This window comes from Lucilia sericata, unplaced genomic scaffold (assembly GCF_015586225.1).
Source record: "Lucilia sericata isolate MDLA Ls3-8-SP2 unplaced genomic scaffold, ASM1558622v1 Contig000021F_arrow, whole genome shotgun sequence".
Lineage (NCBI taxonomy): Eukaryota > Metazoa > Arthropoda > Insecta > Diptera > Calliphoridae > Lucilia > Lucilia sericata.
In genome coordinates, this window is record NW_023994059.1 from 625,856 (window position 1) to 643,755 (window position 17,900).

Sequence of the window (17,900 nt, forward strand, 5' to 3'; positions counted from 1 at the left end):
AACCTAGAAATCTTTCAGAAATAATGTATGAATATCACAGCAAAACGATATTCAAATAAAAAGATTTGCATTTTTTTTAATTGATTTCTAATAAAAATCGAATTTTCAATTTTATTCACTTTCATTACAGTTATAAACACCTTATAACAATTCTAAAAGAAAAACAAAATACTTTTTTGCGTACGACTATTTTATTTAATTATTGTATTGTATTCTTAAATATTGTTTCACAATTTTTGTTTAATATGACTTAAAAGCGATTAAAACACAGTAAGTTTAAAAAGTAAATTTAATTTGTAATTTTTTTCCACTAACAGGAACACAGAAAATTAATCATTAATAATATGTTATATGGTAAATAAGTACACACAGCTACTGAGACAAACTAAAAAAAAAAGAAAATCTAACAATATAAATAAATTGCATTGCAACCAAAAAATATAAATAAATATTAACAACTCCTTTTTATCATCATTTTTACTTACTTTTTTAATGTTTCTTTAATTTTTAACTAAAGGAACTAAAACCTAAAAACAAAATTTTAATTTATTCTTTTTTGAAAATTAACACAAGTCACATGATTTTATGCGCTTATACAACTTTTTTTATGAAAAATTAGGGCGGGTAACAGAATAAAACTTAAGTTAACTAAATGCTAACTTAAAATAATTAAATGTTGGTCTTAAATATTTGGTATGGTTTTTGTTATTGTTGAAATGAATAGAAAATGAAGTAGAAGAAGTGGCGGCAAGTTGATTTAACCAAAAACAAAGTGACTAAGATACTGATGTGTGATAGAGGAAACGTTTATTGGAAGTTTGATGAATGTTCAAAAGACATTCTTTGTCAGTTGAAAAGCTCTTAGGGTGGATGATACGTTCGTGTTCAAAGGAAGCCTTTTTCATTGGTAAAATATGTTGTTGCTGTTGTTGTAAGTTTAGTCGTCGCTGCAAATTAGCCTTTGTCAGACCATTACCTCGTCAAGCCAAGGAAACTTGATAGAAAAGCCATTCTTCCATAAACGAGGGCACAAATGCCTTCGAGGTGGTAAACTTAACTTTGGGTTTCAAGAGACCCAATTGTTCTTCAAACAATTCCAACGACTCCAAACAGCTGGTACCATTGCCATGGGTTAAATATTTACCATCTGGCTTCAAGATTTTAAACGAATGTTCCAAAATTGTGCGTATAAAATCCCAACATTCACCAATGGGGGCACCTGATATGGGTATATCGGTCAAATCACCAAAAACGTAATCGAATTTACGACCTTCGCCAATGAACTTCTTCATGTATTCAACACAATCGCCGACAATAATCTCATAGTTGTCGCCCTTGCGTTTCTCCAAAACATCACCACAAATACTGTTTAAATACTTGTTGCAGGCCTGCATCACCAATTCATCAATTTCAAGCATAACAACAAATTTTGGTTTCTCTTTGAGCAACTCATAGAGAAGAGCTCCATCGCCGCCACCTAAAATGCAAATTTCTTTGCCTTCATAGTTTTCAACGCCACGACCCATTAGGGTTTCGGTGTAGATTAAGTCGGATTCAGCAATATCTGGAAGGAATAAAAAATAGAAAATATGCAAACTATTCCTCCAAACAGAAATTGCATTCATACTTACTTTGCAACTCATCCAAAATCAACATGTTGCCCAAGGTTTTCGAGTGTAGAATTTGGATCTTTTGGAATGGTGAACGAGCCTCATAAACCAAAGAATCAATATCGTATTCAATGATACGTTCATCTAGAAATACAAAAGTGTTAATGTACCACAGAAAATAATGATGTATTTTGTTCATAAAATTTCATTTTCTTAATTATGATGTACATAATTATCGCTTATATTAAGTATGTATGAATTTGTTAATTTAAATGCATGGATGTATATGATGATGGTGGCAGATTAAGATGATACATTGAAAACAATTAAATAGTGCGCTCTAACTATTAAAATGTTGTTTTTTTTATTATATTTACAAAATATATGAATGTATGTATGTATGTATTTCGTATACGTTTTTATTATTTTTTGTTGTTAAACCAACACTTGAATTAGAATTACACTTACATACACATGAGCTGGCAATTTAATACACTTAAGGATATTAGAATATAAAAAAACTACAACAAAAAAGATTTGCCACTTAGTTCATTTGAAAAAAAAAAAATATATATTTTAAAGGATTTAAAGTATTTTAATATTCATGCTTTGCTAGATAACAAAAAATTTAAAAAATGTAGGAAAATATAAAAGGAATGAAATATAGCAAGACAATGATAAAATTATGTTTATTCCTATTAAAAGACAAGAAGATTGTTTTGTTTAAAATTGTATAGATATATATTAATAAAATTAAAGCGAAGAGGAGTTAAACTATTAAGCCCGATTCTATAAAACGAAGAACAATTTTAAATCTATATTTTGAGAATGGAAGAAATGTAGTGTAGACCTTCTATGTTGCGTACTACATTTTCCTTATTTTCTTTAACTGAAATGTTTTTGAAAAAATCTACTTTTTTAATAGAAAATTCTTATTTTCTTTTAAAATCCGATTATTTATCAAAAATTCGACTTTCAATTCTAATCAATATTTCGACTTTTCAAAGAAAATTTCACTTTTTGCCAAACATTTAATCAAAAATTCATCTTTTAATAAAAAAGAAAATTAATTTTTACATGAGAGAAAGACTGAGCTCTTATCAAAAACCGAAGCATTAAGAAATTATCTAGCGTTGGAAAAATTTGTTTTGTCATAAATTTTCTTGACATAACTTCCAACTTGAAACTGGACTTAAAACTGGAATGTTACATATAAAATAAATTAAAAACACAGTATCTTACAGAAGATTAGATGGACTAATAAAAATCGCATTTAATTTTCTTTCCTCTTTGAATTGTTTGTATAAAAATGCTCATCAAAAGTTGTGGATATTTTTTTAAAAAGGTCAGTTATAAATTCTACACAAAAATTCTGCCAAAAATTATGTATAAAATAAAAGCAATAAAAAATAACATTAAAGCAAATTTGAAGCCAACAAAAAACGCAAAGAAAAATTATAAACAATTAAATCAAATATAAAATAGTTAAAAACCCATATTAAGCCACAATTAAAAGCGTGATATAGAAATAGTTTAGTGTGAATATTAGAAAAACTGAATAATAATTAAAACCCATAATATTTAAGAAAGTTAGTATAAAGCAAAGAGATAATAATAGGCCTGTTCAATAACTAAAAGTTCTAATACTAATAATTACAAATGTTTAAAATTTGTATTGAAATACAAAAAACAATTTGTAATAATATGTAGCAATTTTTAATTATTAAACAGACATAAGTAATAGTTTTAAACACAAATATATAAGAAATTATAAATAATAAAGTTATAATTAAATGATTTTTATTACCTGCAGATGGGAAATATCTAGCAACATCACCACGTTTCAAAGTGGGCAATACTTGTCCAGAATATACTTTCAATTTCTTGGCAATGTTATTTTCAAGACGTTTTGATGACTATATTTGTTTTTTCGATTCGATTTGATTTTTGTTTCATTTTTTTGTTCGATAATTAAATATTGACAATTTAAACAAATATCAATCATTCATTCAATCAATCAAATATCAATAATTGTTGGTGGTAGTGGTGGTGGTGGTTTAAGTGGCAACATGATTTGAATATTTTGTGAACAACAGCGATTTATAAAATAGAAGAGATTGTTTATATTTTGATATGAAATAAAATTAAATGAAAAAAAATTATGTTAAAATGGATTAAATAAATTTTACAGATTTTCTTTTCTTAAAAAAAATAATTTTATAAAAATTTGTAATAAAACTAAAAATGTATAGATTAAGTAAAGTGTAATTGTTGTGTAGAAAAAGTAATAGTTGGAAATAAATACAAAGCATGCATCAAATTTTAACAAAAAGCTCTTTTCTTAAAAAGAAAAAACTATAACGGAAAAAATCAAGGATTAAAAAATTTAAATACTAACATTTTGTTACAAAGTTTTTTATTTATAATTAAATACAATTCCAATTTGTTTGTTGTTTAATTTCAATTTCGTATGAATCAACTATGAGACCAATAGAAGGGGAAGTAATATTGAAAGCTTGATTTTAGGTGTTTTACTTTGAAAGGAAAATATGTAAATGAAATCAGTAGAAATAACTAGCAATGTGTTCATATAAATGTTCAAAAATAAAACTATAAACAATTTCAATGGATTTGTAAAACTTATCGGATGTCTTGTTTTTTATATATCAATATAAAACATTAAACAGGTTTCTGTTTGGTTGATTTGGTTTGTTTCGGATGAGCATATGAACGAACAGTTGATCTAAATGACATTGTTGGCTGTGGTTTGACATTTAAAGAAGAGTAGAAATTATTGCTAACCTGAACTAGTCATGTAAATATCAATATATCCACCACGTTTAATAGGCGGCAAATATTTAGAACGATCTGAATTTAATTTTTGTTGTAATATTAATTCCAATGCACGCATGGTCTGCAATAGTACATTATTTAGACACACACACACACTCATCATTATCATCGTCAACATTAAAATCTTTATTAATATTTGAGTAAAAATCTAATTAAATAAGCAAACTGAAAAGCCAAGAAACTAAAAAAAAACAAAGGAAATCAATAAACAAAAACAAACAAAATAAAAATACAAAATCAAACAGTAGTATGTATGTAGATCATGATTTAGATAATTATATATATCATTTATTATTTCAGTACAACGAGCATTAATGGTATTTTTTTGTAGTGAAAAACAAGTGAAATTTTATTTCGCTTATAGCTTTTGCATGCTTTTGATTGTATTTGAAATAAAATACACACCGAAAGTTCATTATACTTAATTAGAGGATTTATTCTAAATTTGTTTAGATGACAACCACCAGCAATAGTAAAATAATAAATGTTTGAAGAGCGTTATCCCATGTGTCTTTCTTTGGTTTAATTTCAAAATATGATTCTAATTTTAAGTTCTTGTTTTCTTTCTATTTGATTTTTATATTTTATTATTAAACTACTAATGTGCTGTCGTTGCCTGCAGTCTCTTTATAAAAGGGAAATGTGTATAAATTTTGCCAAAAATATTTAATCTTTTTTTAGTCTCAAACAAATATGTATAATATTTAACTAAAAACTGAAAGTCTTTTGTTTGTTTTAATAAATAAGGGAAGGAAAATAAAGCAAGTTATTGCATATTAATAAATAGCAAACAAACAAACCCTTTGTTTTGTTTCAAGGTCACAAAATAAAACATTTTTTGGCTTAAATTTATATTTTTTAATTTTAATAAACATGTGCTAATAATAAATAATAAAATTGCAAGAAACGTTTGTTTTATTGTTTTATAAACACCCGTTACAAATATATTTCTTGAAATATGCTATTGCAACTTTTTGAATTTTGGAGTATTAATGTATTACCAGTGTCAAAGATCTGCTTCCGGAAAATTCTTTAAAAGAATTACTTACAACAATGTTCTAGAATTATGGCAACATAATCTTTACGAAGGGACATCACTAGTTTCATAGATGCTATTCAAAATTTTGAAGTTGTTCTGTTTGCACTCTATCTATAACTAGCTTTTTTTACAACAAATTCCTATATTTTCCATTTTAACTTAAGTTAAATTCAAACTTCAACCTTGGCTCATTCAAAAACTAAATAAGCAAGTTTTGAATAAAGCCGGCCGGCTATTTTGGTTCAGTATTTTATCAAAATAATCTTTGGAAATAAACAAAACTATATAATTAAAAAATCATTAAACTTGAATATAAAATAAAAATAAGAATAAAAAAAGCAAATAACAAACCTTCTTTTTAAAATTTTCCAAACAGTTTGATATTTACTTTAAATTTTATGATTCTAATTAGATTTTAAAGGTGGGATATAAAATATATGGTTGTCTTTCTGCGATAAGATTATAGATTAAAATAAAACTTGAAAAATCTCTTAAAAATGGATATAAAACTTCCTATGAAAGAATAACACCTAGTTATCGCAAAATGGGGAACAAAATTTTAGAATTAACTTCACATTTCCCGGGACTAGTAGAAAATCCAATACAAGAAAATAAACAATTACAAGTTTAATAACAAATTATTGACAACAATGTGGAAAAAGACTAAAAACAAAAATGAATAATGTAAAACCATTTAGAGCACATGTCTCTAAACAAAAATAACAATAATAAGAAACACAAACAAAATCAATGACCGGCTAGAAGTGGAGAAAAGAAACCAAAAGAGAGCTGACTAAAGCAAATACAATACATCAAAAACAACAGCAGCAACAACGGCAAACGAAATGATATAATACTCCCCAGTTAGAGGCAAAAAGTACAATAATAATGGTTGGTGTATAATGTTGTTGAGAGCACCCATGTGCATAAAATGTGAAACGGTTTGTTGGTGTCTTAACAATAATGAACTTGACACCCTTTGGAGGACCAAGCTAAACCCCCATAAGTACAGCATTGCAACTCCTCCCACCGCCCTCTTGTCCAACAAATTGAAGGAAATACAGCAAGGTTAAACGAACACACAATGGAATGGAAGAAAATTCTCAGACAAACGCAAGAGGAGAAGAAAAAAATCAATTTTTGATAATGAAAACTTAAATTAAACGAAACAATTTGTTAAATTAAAAATAACTTACATGCTTTTTGTTAAATTAAAAAAATAATTAACTAAAAATAAAATAATTTAATAACAGAAAGAGAAGACTTTTCTTACATCAAAAGACATCAATTGTTCTTTTCCTTCTTCCAAGTAATATTCCACATTGATGGTTACCAAACCTTGGGGGAAGATACGCAATGTAACAAATGTTTCATTGTTTTCAGCCAAAACGGCAAAGTAACCATCATCCATGGGCATTTGATAGGCCATTTCCAGTTGAGGGAAGATGTGCTCCAATTCATGGCGTAACACTTTTGCTATTTCCTGGCGTTCCTTAGCATCTCCAGAACGTTCTTTGTCAACAGTGAAATCAAATAAAATTGTTTGTGCGGCCATATTTGCTTTTGTTTTCTACAACACCTTTTTAATTAATTACTAAAATAAGTTTTCTTTAAATAAAACTTTTTTAACTCTTTCTTTCCCCCAAAAAGAAAAAAGAAAAATTAAAAATCTTCCACACTCTACAGACAACCAACGTGAAATACTGCAAAAATTGAACTGAGCAAATATATGGCGAGAGAACAACAGAGATCTGCGCCGTTTCGACTTGAAGCCGTCTAAGCCTAGCCGCCGAACAAAATTCAAACCGCCGCCAGAAATTTTTCAGCTTTAGACGGCTTGAAATCTTTCGTGATATTTTTGTATAGTTTACTGAATACTTTCATTAATTTTTTGTTTAACTTCTTATAATTATTTAAATATGTATGAAGTTTAAAATGTGACAAAATAATACAAATTAAAGTATGTAATAAGAATTCAGTAAATAAGCAGTTTTAGTATTAGGTTTATTCTTTTTAATAGTAAGTCCTTCAAAAAAATATTTGCCATCTGTTAGTAAATATTAAAATAAAACAAATTTATTTTTTTAACATTGTTTTGAGTTTGATTTATGATATTTTTTTGGATTTAATAAATCCAAATAGGATTTACTTCTTTTAACTTCAGAACCACCATTTTTAACTATTATTATATATTCTTGGACCTTATTATTAGCATACATAATGTTTTTTTTTTACAGATAATGATGATCAAAACAAAATTTCATCCTCCAATTATGAATTAAATAAATCTTTTTATCCTAATTAATTCTCATATAAATATGAAAAGTATGTAGTAATATTCATTAAAATTTTTTAAAAAACATTTGAAAATGTCTTTTTCGGAAAATTTAGCCGGTTCTTACACTTTAAACCGTATTCGAAACCGGCTTTTTTGAAAATCCAATTTAGAGAATTATTCGAAACCCGGTTTTAGAAACAACACGATTTTGGAATAGTCTACGTTCATTGTTTTGCGCTTTGAACTGCATTCCCCAATTGCTACAATTATTTACCTTTTGTGCGACTTTTTCCTCAATCTAAAAATCGCCTTTTTGTGTGACATTCCGAACGGTAACGCTGGTAACTATCCTTTTCAAAGTACATACAATACAACTCTTGCAAATAATATAGCGTATCGGTAATGCGGTTTTCGAATCCGGATATTATAATGAAAATGTAAGATGTAAGCAAGCAAAACATATAATAAACGTTTTTATTACTTAACATAACATTTTTTTAAAATGTTCTCTAAGGATTTAAATTCCTTTAAATCCCAAAAATAAAACTGTTTTATTAAAAGATTGTACCATTTTTATAATTAACGTTTTTTTTTGGTTTTCTATTTTCTCTTTCCTTTTTAATTTACAAGAGAATTTTTTATATAGAACTCATATTTAGCTCTCCCTTTTGTAAACAAAAATTATTTTCAAGAGAACTTAAAATCAACGTGCAATTTCTCTAAACAACTAATTGTTTCCCTTAGGGAAAGAAAAGTTATCAAAATGTGTTTGAAAACAAACTGTCAAAATGTGCGAGAGTGGTTGTTCGGTCGATATGACAGACACACAATTTCGTTGGGGTTGTTGTTGAGTTTGTGAAAATACAAAAAGTAGTTGCGGAAAAATTTTCGGTGAGCAAACAGTGAAAATAAATTGGAAGACGAAAAATACTTAATAAAATTCTAGCAAGAAACTACTGTGAACAAAAAAGCTCAAAAGAAACAACAAAACGATTACATATACATAAAGTCAAGGAGAGAATCAACTGAACAAAAAATATATATTGTCGTTAAATTAACAAAAAAATAATCCGAGTTACATAAACAATAAATATAATACTCAAACAAATTTAAGAAAAATATAAAATTTATAAATAGTTTATAGAAAGAGTCATTTAATGCGATATACATATGTAGTTCTAATTAATAAAAATAATGAAAACAAATAACAAATAAAAAATGTAAAATCAATGATAAAATCACAGACAACAGCAAGAACAACAAAAAGAAGAAGAGAATCTTACTGTACCTGAACCTGAACTTGAAGGAAGGAAATACCAAACTGTAAATGTATGTAGTATGTGTGAGTATGACAAGTGTAAATGAATGTGTGTAAAAAATCAGTGTTCTTAAATATTGACAGATGAAACTATAATAAAGTGCGTACTTTGTCATTAATATGTGGGCGTTAAGTGTAAAATTAGTTCACAAAAATATTAAACATTTAAATAAGACAACTAGAACTTATCATCAACGTGACCGTTTTGTCGAAAATAAATAATGACGAAAAAATTCTTTAAATTATTTCAACTTTGGACGTCAGTTGTTTTAAATATTTTTTTATTGTTTTATTATTTATTGGTGGATTCTTTGTGTTTTAATATATATTACTCATGGGTCTTTTCTTGATTTTTCACCCTCTCTGACTTTGTTTTTATGACCGCATTGGCGCCAATTATTAAAATGTACTTTGCTAAAATTCCATGCTCTAAAAACCACCCCCTCGTATGAATCGCCACTTTAAACGCATTTCCTTGTTTCCTTTTTTATGGGTTTTTGTGTTGTGCTTCAATTTTTTTGTTGCTGGAAGTCTAAACTACTTCCACCCAACAACCTAGCAACTGATTTTAAAGCTTTTATTTTATTTCTTTTTGGTTTTGTTTTCAAATAAAAAACGAAGTGTTTTGGCCTCCTTTGGCAGTTGTCAGTGGTGGGTAATAAAATAGTTATGAAAAATTAATTTTGAATATGTTAGCGAGGAGAATTGTTTTTTATGGTTAATTTTAAATTTTTATTAAATACAGATATAGGTCATTTATGTTTTGATTCTTTCGTTAAAAAATGTCTTTTAGAATTTTACAATTTTCTTGTTAATATTAATCGTTTATATCTCCAAAAATAATTTACCAATTAAAATGAAATTTTCGATTTGATTATCCTATAGTCTCCTAATTTTATTCCAATAAATAGATTTTTGATATTTTATGTAGTTTTCTAGGAAATGGCTTCTAACCTTAGTTATTTAGATGTGACAATTAGTTTTGTAGATATTAACGATTAAAACGATGATAATATTATTTAATTTGATATAGTAATTTTACAATAAATGCAGTAACTAAGTAACAAATTCAAATTCTACGGATATCTTTATTAGGAAATAAACCGTAACATTCAGAATGTTTTAAAAACTTTATCATTGCTATATTTTTGATCTTTACTACACATTTACAACTGTATAATAAAATTAGTATGTGTGTTATGTTTACATTTACAGATACATACATACATTCATATATACATTTATATATAGGTAAATATACACAATCAGAGTCCTTTTAAATATAAACTGTTGGTGGGATTGGAATTGTGTTGGTGCAGTCATGTCCAAAAGTGATTCATAATTTCCCTAACAGTGTAATGAAAAATATTATAAACAGTATTTGAGAAAATAAAATTTCAAAATAAAAAATTGGAATTAAATGTTTTTCTGTTTGGATAAAAGATTCTTCAAATCATATATATTAAGAAATTTTATAAAAATTTTAAATAAAAAATTTCTTAACATATTTTTTTCGAATATCAAAATATGAAATTATATATTAGAAAGAATCGATCTTCGATTTCTTTTTATACCCACCCTGATGTACATATATTTATAGGCGAGCATTTCTTTACGGCATACGTTTTGATGATGGGTATTTGAGATTCGGCATAGCCGAATATAACACTCTCACTTGTTTAATTCTTATATTATCAGCTCACATTGGTTTTCTATCTATCGTTAAAATTTTAGATTGGGATTCCAAATATTTTCCGAGATATTAATCAAAAAGTGTTCAAAATATTAAAAATCTTAAACATTTTATATATTTTTAACATTTTCTGGTAAATATAATTCAACAATTTTGTCCATATATCAAAAACTATTTGGAATCCCAATCTAAAATTTTAAACATAGCTAGAAAAACAATGTGGGAAGATAATAACTTATCCTAGTCCCTATATAAGCTCCTCTTCAGGAAAGGATTTTCCTTATTTAAAATAAGATTATAGTGCTGAAATTCGATATAAATAAATTCTATACAAAACAAAACCTATGTACAATAATATTTGAGTATCGATCCCTAATTGACCCTACCCCACATAAAAGGTTTGTAAATTAGTAAGAGCTTAGTCCATAGCTGAGTTAAGCCCTAATCCAAATACCATTCAGTTTTTTTTAGGGGAGCATACCTGGTGGGTACATAAGACTCGGCATATCCGAATATAACACGCTTACTCGTTTTGACTATTTTCGACCGAAAAAGGAAAAGGTCTGATGTGTTAGTTTCTTTGTTTAACTGTGCATGGTCCATCTACTTTTGCTAACTACTGTTACATAGCTTTTTTATCGTTTTCCTTTTATCGAGGGCGTTCTATATATTTTATTGTAAATATTTACAACAAATCTTTGTTTGTTGTATAATATAATACCATATATATATAGATACATATGTATGTATGTACATTGTACAAAAGTACACAAACAAAGGTTTAAAAGAAGAAATTAGTACAATCATACATTTAAAATTCCCAATAAATATTGCAACGTTTTTCTTGGAATATAAAATAATATATAGTACTTGACTTAAAGAATCAAACAATTTAATATTGATTTTATTTTTGAAATAACACATTACAGTGCAAAAGAGTGTTAGACAGTTATACCGCCTGCAGTTTCCTTTCCTTAACGCCTACCGAGATAAACAAAACTTCTGCAATAATTTCATCATCATTAAACAGATGGAATTGTTTTTATATTTATCATATTTTTATTTCCAATTAAAAGAAAATATTTAGACTTAAATCAATCATTAATATTTATTAAGGCTGAATTGTAAAAACAATAGTATTTTTGTATAAAAATATTGTTATTTTATTCTTAATTTTATATGTTTATTAGAAAAATCATGTGATTTGTTAAGAAAAAACATAAAATAAACTCACTTGCATGCAGTTTTATACATTTTCAAAAAGACATTCTTTATAATTAAAAAAAAAAAACACAATTAATTATAGTAAAATTATATTCAGAATGACAAAATATTTGCAAAAACGAAATGTAAATAAACGTCATCAATTTCAACATGATTGTTATACCCAAAAAACAATGCCAACAGATGTTTGCGGCCAGACATTACGAAAATTTGCAAAAACAACAACAAAATATGAATAAAAAATTCCTTAATTCACATGGTTTTTACCCTCAAGACTCAGTATAGAAATAAATCAGATGAATGCAAGAAAAACTATACAGACCAATATAAAAGAAATACAAATTCTAAACAATATAGTATTTAATAGCAGACTTTCTCAAATTGTTATTTCAAAAATTGGAAAATAGTTAAAATTCTTAATTAATCAATTATTGGGCCATTTTCTCCAATAAAATCAATCATAGAAACAGATTCTTGATAAAAATAGTTAAAAAATAGTTTAAATTTTTTCAAACATATTAATTTTAAATTTTACTATTAGCTTAATTTATGGAGACCTGTCAATAAGTAATTAGTCGATAAAGCAGTTTCATTTGCAACGACTAAAATGCAGTTTTTGTGCTATCAATTAAAATTCTCGGTTAACAAATGCGATGTAAAGTTTTTTTGGACGTCGAAAACTATAAAAATTCTTATTAAAAGTTTAGAGAACCCCTGGCATTCACATTGCATATGATCAAATAAGTCTGTATGCGTGTGCCTAATATACATACATATGTACATAATAGAAAAGTCGCCAACAATAAAATTTGAAACGTGTTCAGATTAACGTCCAATTAACATAAGAAAACCCCACAAAAAGAGGCAAAACAGAAAAACAGACTAAACAAAAATATTTCAAAAGTGTAAAAAACACAAAAATATTGTAAATAAACAAAAATACAGTCAAAACTGTCACGCAAATATAGACAACGTTTAAGAAGAACACAAAAAATAATAATAACATTAGAAATCTCAGACCCTGACATTAGAATATTAAAAGTTGTTCATACAGTATCATCATTAGAAGCAACATCTTCGTGATTTAAATTTATATTTTATTAGAAAAAAAGTTGCTCAAAAAAAAAAAAAAAAAAAACTATAATAAATTGCACAGAAAGTATTTGTTGTTAAATATAATAACAAAAACATATTTTAAAATAAGCAATTATAATCTAAAAATATAATCTAAAGAAAAATAATGATGAGTGGCAAATAAATAATAGAAATATTACAGACTTTATTAAATTTATGTGATAAAATCGATATTAAAGTAATTGTATTAAAAGAAATAAAGTTGAAGATGATTAAAAATTATTATGAAATTATGTTTTAAAATAAGCTTAAAATTATCCAATAAATTATTTGGTTATTTAATACTATGTATATGCTATATCATTCATGAACATGTGATTAATCAACAGAGTAATTAATTGAGATCCCGTGCTAATGTGAATAAGATAAATCCAATTAAAATTTCGGTGAATAATAGAAATTGCATTGAAAAATAAGAAACATTACTAGATAATAAATACAAAAATATCTTGAGAACCATTATTAAGATTTATTAAACTATATCACCTTTAATTGATTCTTAAACGTTTCTAACATCATTTCAAAAATGTCTAATACACTTTTATAATTCTGAAATGCAATACGAATATTGTGAAATTCTATTTTAGTTCATTATAAATAAAATTTTAAATAATTTTGATTTAGGGCCTGTTCAGCAGCTCACATATTAGCAGGTGGTGACTACATAAGGAATATTTAAAAATATAATTTTTTTATAAATCCTTATAAACCTTGAATTACTTTTTTTACTTTCAGAAATTGCAAATTTCATAACTACTATGCACAAATAAAATTTGAAACGCACCCATGTTCTGCTGAGTAAGAAAAGTATGCACAAGAACTTTAACTCAAATCTCGCCTAAAGTTATGCTCAAACTTTAAACATTATAAATAAGAACAACTAATTCATAAGAAAAGACAAGCACTCAAAATGCAACGTGGTAGCAGTGACGAACGTATAACCAGTGCTAATTCCAGTCCGCGACATAGCAATAAATATCCTGGTTCGGCATTATTAGGTCTACTCACAAAGCGCTCCACAAAAGTTGAACCCCATCCCGCCGTAGAAGTAGAGCACAATGAAAAACATGTCACCGGCAACAGTCATCAAACGAACAGTGCTAATAATTCCATTAGTCATGACACCTCCTTTGCTAAATGTACACCTGATAAGCAATCACCCCTGATGAGTGATCATAATCATGTGAATCGTCCCAATTTAAGAAGTCAAACATTACCCAATAATGCCACACCCAATGACATGATCAAGGGGACTCATCTCATAGAGAAATCTCAGAGTAGTGGTATTATAAATTTACATCGTAAGGTGAAGGCGGGTAAAAATAAAAATCATATTCATCGTCACAGTACTGATGGTTCGCAAAGTGATGGTGGCATCGCCAGTGGAATTGAAGTCATGCTAAGGAAGACCCCAAAAAATCGTTCACCAAATCATAATCGTTTTAGTCATCAGTTCAGTTTGTGTTGTAAGGCGGAAAAGAAACCTGTTACACCACCGGTAACAGTACGCTATAACTCCATTCCAGATGGTGGTTCAGTTGTGAAGAAAGACAATATGTCATTGAGTTGGAGCACGGCGGATAATACTTCATTATCTATAGGTTCGGGCATCTCTAACCCAACGGCTTGTTTACAACCCCCTTTTGTGGCGGTGCCGGCAGCTGCTTTGACCGAATGTGCCAGTGCTCCGCAGAGTCCGGTAACGGGAAAATCAATGATGTTTCCAAATGTTGACTCTTCTTACGGTTCACCTTCTAATACCTCGCTAAGAAGCAATCAAAGTGATACACCTAATGGTGCTAATAACTCCGCAGGCAGTGGTCCCATACGGCCTATAGCCGTCTCAGCCTGTCGCTCTCGCCTAAGACTTAAACTATATCCTCCTGGTAAGGAATTGCCACCATTTGGTTCAGAATTTCCTGCAGCAGATGAAGGAGCTGTATCTGAAATAAAGAGGGCCACTACACCACAACATATGTCTTCTCCCAACATTGCCAGTCAGTCTGAGATCACGGGTTCTGTGGTGCATGAGCCAGATTCGCAGTCCATTCGCTTTATGTCACATGAAAATATACAAATGCAACGTCAGAGCTCTAGTTCGGGTTTGGCACGTCAGGCTCTTATGGCTGCTCAAGTATTAAGTTTAATACCTACAGATCAAGCAAGAGAGAGGTGAGTTTAAAAGTTATACAATTTATGTTTATATTAATAGATTTATTTTTATTTTAGGAGTTATTTAGATGGACGTTTGGGTTCCTCTTCCTTATTGGGGCCTAGCGAATTAAACAAAGTGATACCCAGCAAGGAAGTGACTATATTTGTGGGTACCTGGAATATGAACGGCCAAAGTCCACCCAAGTCAGTAAAAATAATTTGAAATTATTAATTCTACCTTGAAGAATTTGAATGATAAACTTTTTCTTTTTACCCAGGGAAATGAATGATTTTGTGTTGCCCGCTAATATTGAGCATGTTCCCGATATTGTTGCCATTGGCACTCAGGAATCCAGTCCAGATCGTTTTGAATGGGAAGTCACCATACAAGAAACTCTAGGACCATCACATGTACTCTTCCACTCCACTACATTGGGTACTCTACATTTAGCAGTTTATATGAGAAGAGATTTGATATGGTACTGTTCGGCACCCGAAGATGCCAACATGTCGGTAAGGACTGGATCGGCGTTTCGTACAAAAGGAGCCGTGGCAATTTCCTTTTGCCTTTTTGGTACCTCAATGCTTTTTGTAACCTCGCATTTAACAGCTCATCAACAAAAGGTCAAAGAAAGAGTATCGGATGTTAAGAGAATTATACATGCTCTCGATTTGCCAAAGAATCTTAATTTAAGACATAAAAATAAGGATGTCACACAAAATTTTGACAATGTATTTTGGTGCGGAGATTTAAATTTTCGTTTGGGTGAACCAAGGGAAAAACTTTTAGAATGGATACAGAATACAAAATTTCCCTTACCATCCCACTTGCCACATGGCTATATGCATACCGATCAATTGTCTTCGGTATTGGCAGACGGTGCAGCATTCCGTGGGTTTATGGAGGCTAATATAACATTTCCTCCCACCTATAAGGTATTTTTAATAATTTTAAAATAATGTTTGAATTTAAGAATATTTCAATTACTTTCTCTGTAGTACGATCCTGGTACCCAGCACTTTGATACTTCATCGAAACAACGTGCTCCCGCTTACACCGATCGCATTTTATATAAATATCGACAAGCTCAGGGTTTAATGATGAGACGCCAAAGTGCTATACCCGGTATGCCATCGCCCTCACACCCACTGGTGCAATGTTTATTATACGATTCGGTGCCGTCCATTACCACATCGGACCATAAACCGGTTTGGGCTTTATTTAAGACTGTTATTAGAGCGGGTACAGATTCGTAAGTTGTGAAAGTAATTTTAATATATTTTGTTTTTAGTTATATGTTTTTTCTTATCTGTAGCATTCCATTGGCAGCTGGACTTTTTTGTCGTGATATTTATTTGGAGGGTATGAAACGTAGATTAAATAATCAATATACCGGCTCTTCGGCCGTTTGTTCTATACAATAATTTTTCTTAATTAACGCACAATTTTAATCTCATTATTACTTTGGTTATATAGTTTTGCGATATAGTAAAATATTTTTAAACAAATAGAGGCTTTAATGACGGTATTCTAGATGGGTTCTTATGCAAATATATTTGAAGACAAAAAAAAAACTAAATATATATTTTAGATCAAAATTAGAGTATGTGTTTTAGAATTGAAATCTAAAAAAGGGCTTAAAGCAATATTGTAGATTATTAATAATAAACTAAATTATTTGTATATTTACTAATTTTATAGTTCATGTATTGTATTGCTATTATTTCTTTTTCCAACAAATAAAGTAATATCTTGACCAAATAGACTACTATTAACTATTATTAAAAACCAATAGCTCTTCTGAAACGTATTTCCAAAACATGGCGATGAAAGTTTACAATAATATATATTATTTTCCGATAAATGAAGTCACGTAGTGCTTGCATACTGCCAAATTAATGTACAGTAAAATATTAACCCCCTATATAAATAAACATTTTATTAAAAAAGGGTTTATAAAACAAAATTTGTTATATAAACCTTTTTTAAAATAAAAGTTTGATTATGAATAAGACCTTAAAGCTGTTAAATAAAATAATTATATAGAAATATATTTGCATAAAACCCCATTAATTATAATATATTATAAATTTTCAATAAAAAATATTAAAATTATAAATCATTGTTGTAGATATTAAACCTACATTACTTATCTCTAAAGTGATATCATTTGAAAGTCTGAAAACCAAGCTAAATATAAAAATTCAATTATTTTTATTAAAAAATATATTGAAAATAACGAAACGACTGTATTATTTGGCAATATTTAGCATTAAATTTTGTTAATATTAATTTAAACTATTTTGTATAATTATTTGTTATTTAAGTTTCATATTTATTAACCAATTTCTTAAATGCTTTCAAATGGTATAAATATAATAAATATAGCAATACTTGCATACAAAAAATAAAATTAATTAAATGAAATATTAAAATAAACCTGTAAAATTTAACTATACAACAAAATATTGTGAGTTTCATAAGCAAAGCTTGCCTTAAAAATTACAAAAAAAAAAAAAAAAAATTAAAACAAAATCTTTAATTTTATAGTGCCTCTTTAAAACTAGTCACACACAAATTATCTATGTTATTTACT

At 28.0% G+C, this 17,900-nt stretch overlaps 2 protein-coding genes across 8 annotated transcripts; one reads left to right on the forward strand and one right to left on the reverse strand.

Moving 5' to 3' along the window:
- Positions 1–172: 172 nt before the first annotated feature.
- LOC119608366 (spermine synthase) lies at positions 173–7,223 on the reverse strand. Of its 2 annotated transcripts, none has more exons than XM_037962772.1 (4): positions 6,776–7,223; positions 3,418–3,526; positions 1,632–1,754; positions 173–1,564 (listed from the first exon to the last, which is right to left on the reverse strand). In XM_037962772.1, exons 1-4 carry the CDS (start codon positions 7,055–7,057, stop codon positions 981–983), a joined length of 1,098 nt encoding a protein of 365 aa, XP_037818700.1. In that variant the 5' UTR covers positions 7,058–7,223; the 3' UTR covers positions 173–980. The 2 variants fall into 2 exon arrangements, with proteins under 2 accessions (XP_037818700.1, XP_037818692.1); XM_037962764.1 differs by lacking the exon at positions 3,418–3,526 and adding an exon at positions 4,413–4,524.
- Positions 7,224–8,652: 1,429 nt separating this feature from the next.
- LOC119607922 (inositol polyphosphate 5-phosphatase E) lies at positions 8,653–17,069 on the forward strand. 6 transcript variants are annotated; one of them, XM_037962073.1, is made up of 6 exons: positions 8,653–9,109; positions 13,885–15,321; positions 15,379–15,507; positions 15,582–16,239; positions 16,303–16,556; positions 16,620–17,069. In XM_037962073.1, exons 2-6 carry the CDS (start codon positions 14,060–14,062, stop codon positions 16,726–16,728), a joined length of 2,412 nt encoding a protein of 803 aa, XP_037818001.1. In that variant the 5' UTR covers positions 8,653–9,109; positions 13,885–14,059; the 3' UTR covers positions 16,729–17,069. The 6 variants fall into 6 exon arrangements, with proteins under 6 accessions (XP_037818001.1, XP_037818013.1, XP_037818042.1 ...); XM_037962085.1 differs by having other exon boundaries at positions 8,666–9,122; positions 16,620–16,866; XM_037962114.1 differs by lacking the exon at positions 8,653–9,109 and adding an exon at positions 12,199–13,174 and having other exon boundaries at positions 16,620–16,866.
- The last annotated feature ends 831 nt before the right edge of the window (positions 17,070–17,900 follow it).

Bases quoted from the DNA above. Each gene is read 5' to 3' on its own strand.
- LOC119608366 (XM_037962764.1), bottom strand. From the start codon at position 7,057: ATGGCCGCACAAACAATTTTATTTGATTTCACTGTTGACAAAGAACGT. The intron at 4,525-6,775 runs GTAAGAAAAGTC...GTACTATTGCAG, and splicing joins AACAATTGATGTCTTTTGAT to ACCATGCGTGCATTGGAATT. The intron at 1,565-1,631 runs GTAAGTATGAAT...TATTCCTTCCAG, and splicing joins GATTTTGGATGAGTTGCAAA to ATATTGCTGAATCCGACTTA.
- LOC119607922 (XM_037962073.1), top strand. From the start codon at position 14,060: ATGCAACGTGGTAGCAGTGACGAACGTATAACCAGTGCTAATTCCAGT. The intron at 15,508-15,581 runs GTCAGTAAAAAT...CTTTTTACCCAG, and splicing joins AACGGCCAAAGTCCACCCAA to GGAAATGAATGATTTTGTGT. The intron at 16,557-16,619 runs GTAAGTTGTGAA...TCTTATCTGTAG, and splicing joins ATTAGAGCGGGTACAGATTC to CATTCCATTGGCAGCTGGAC.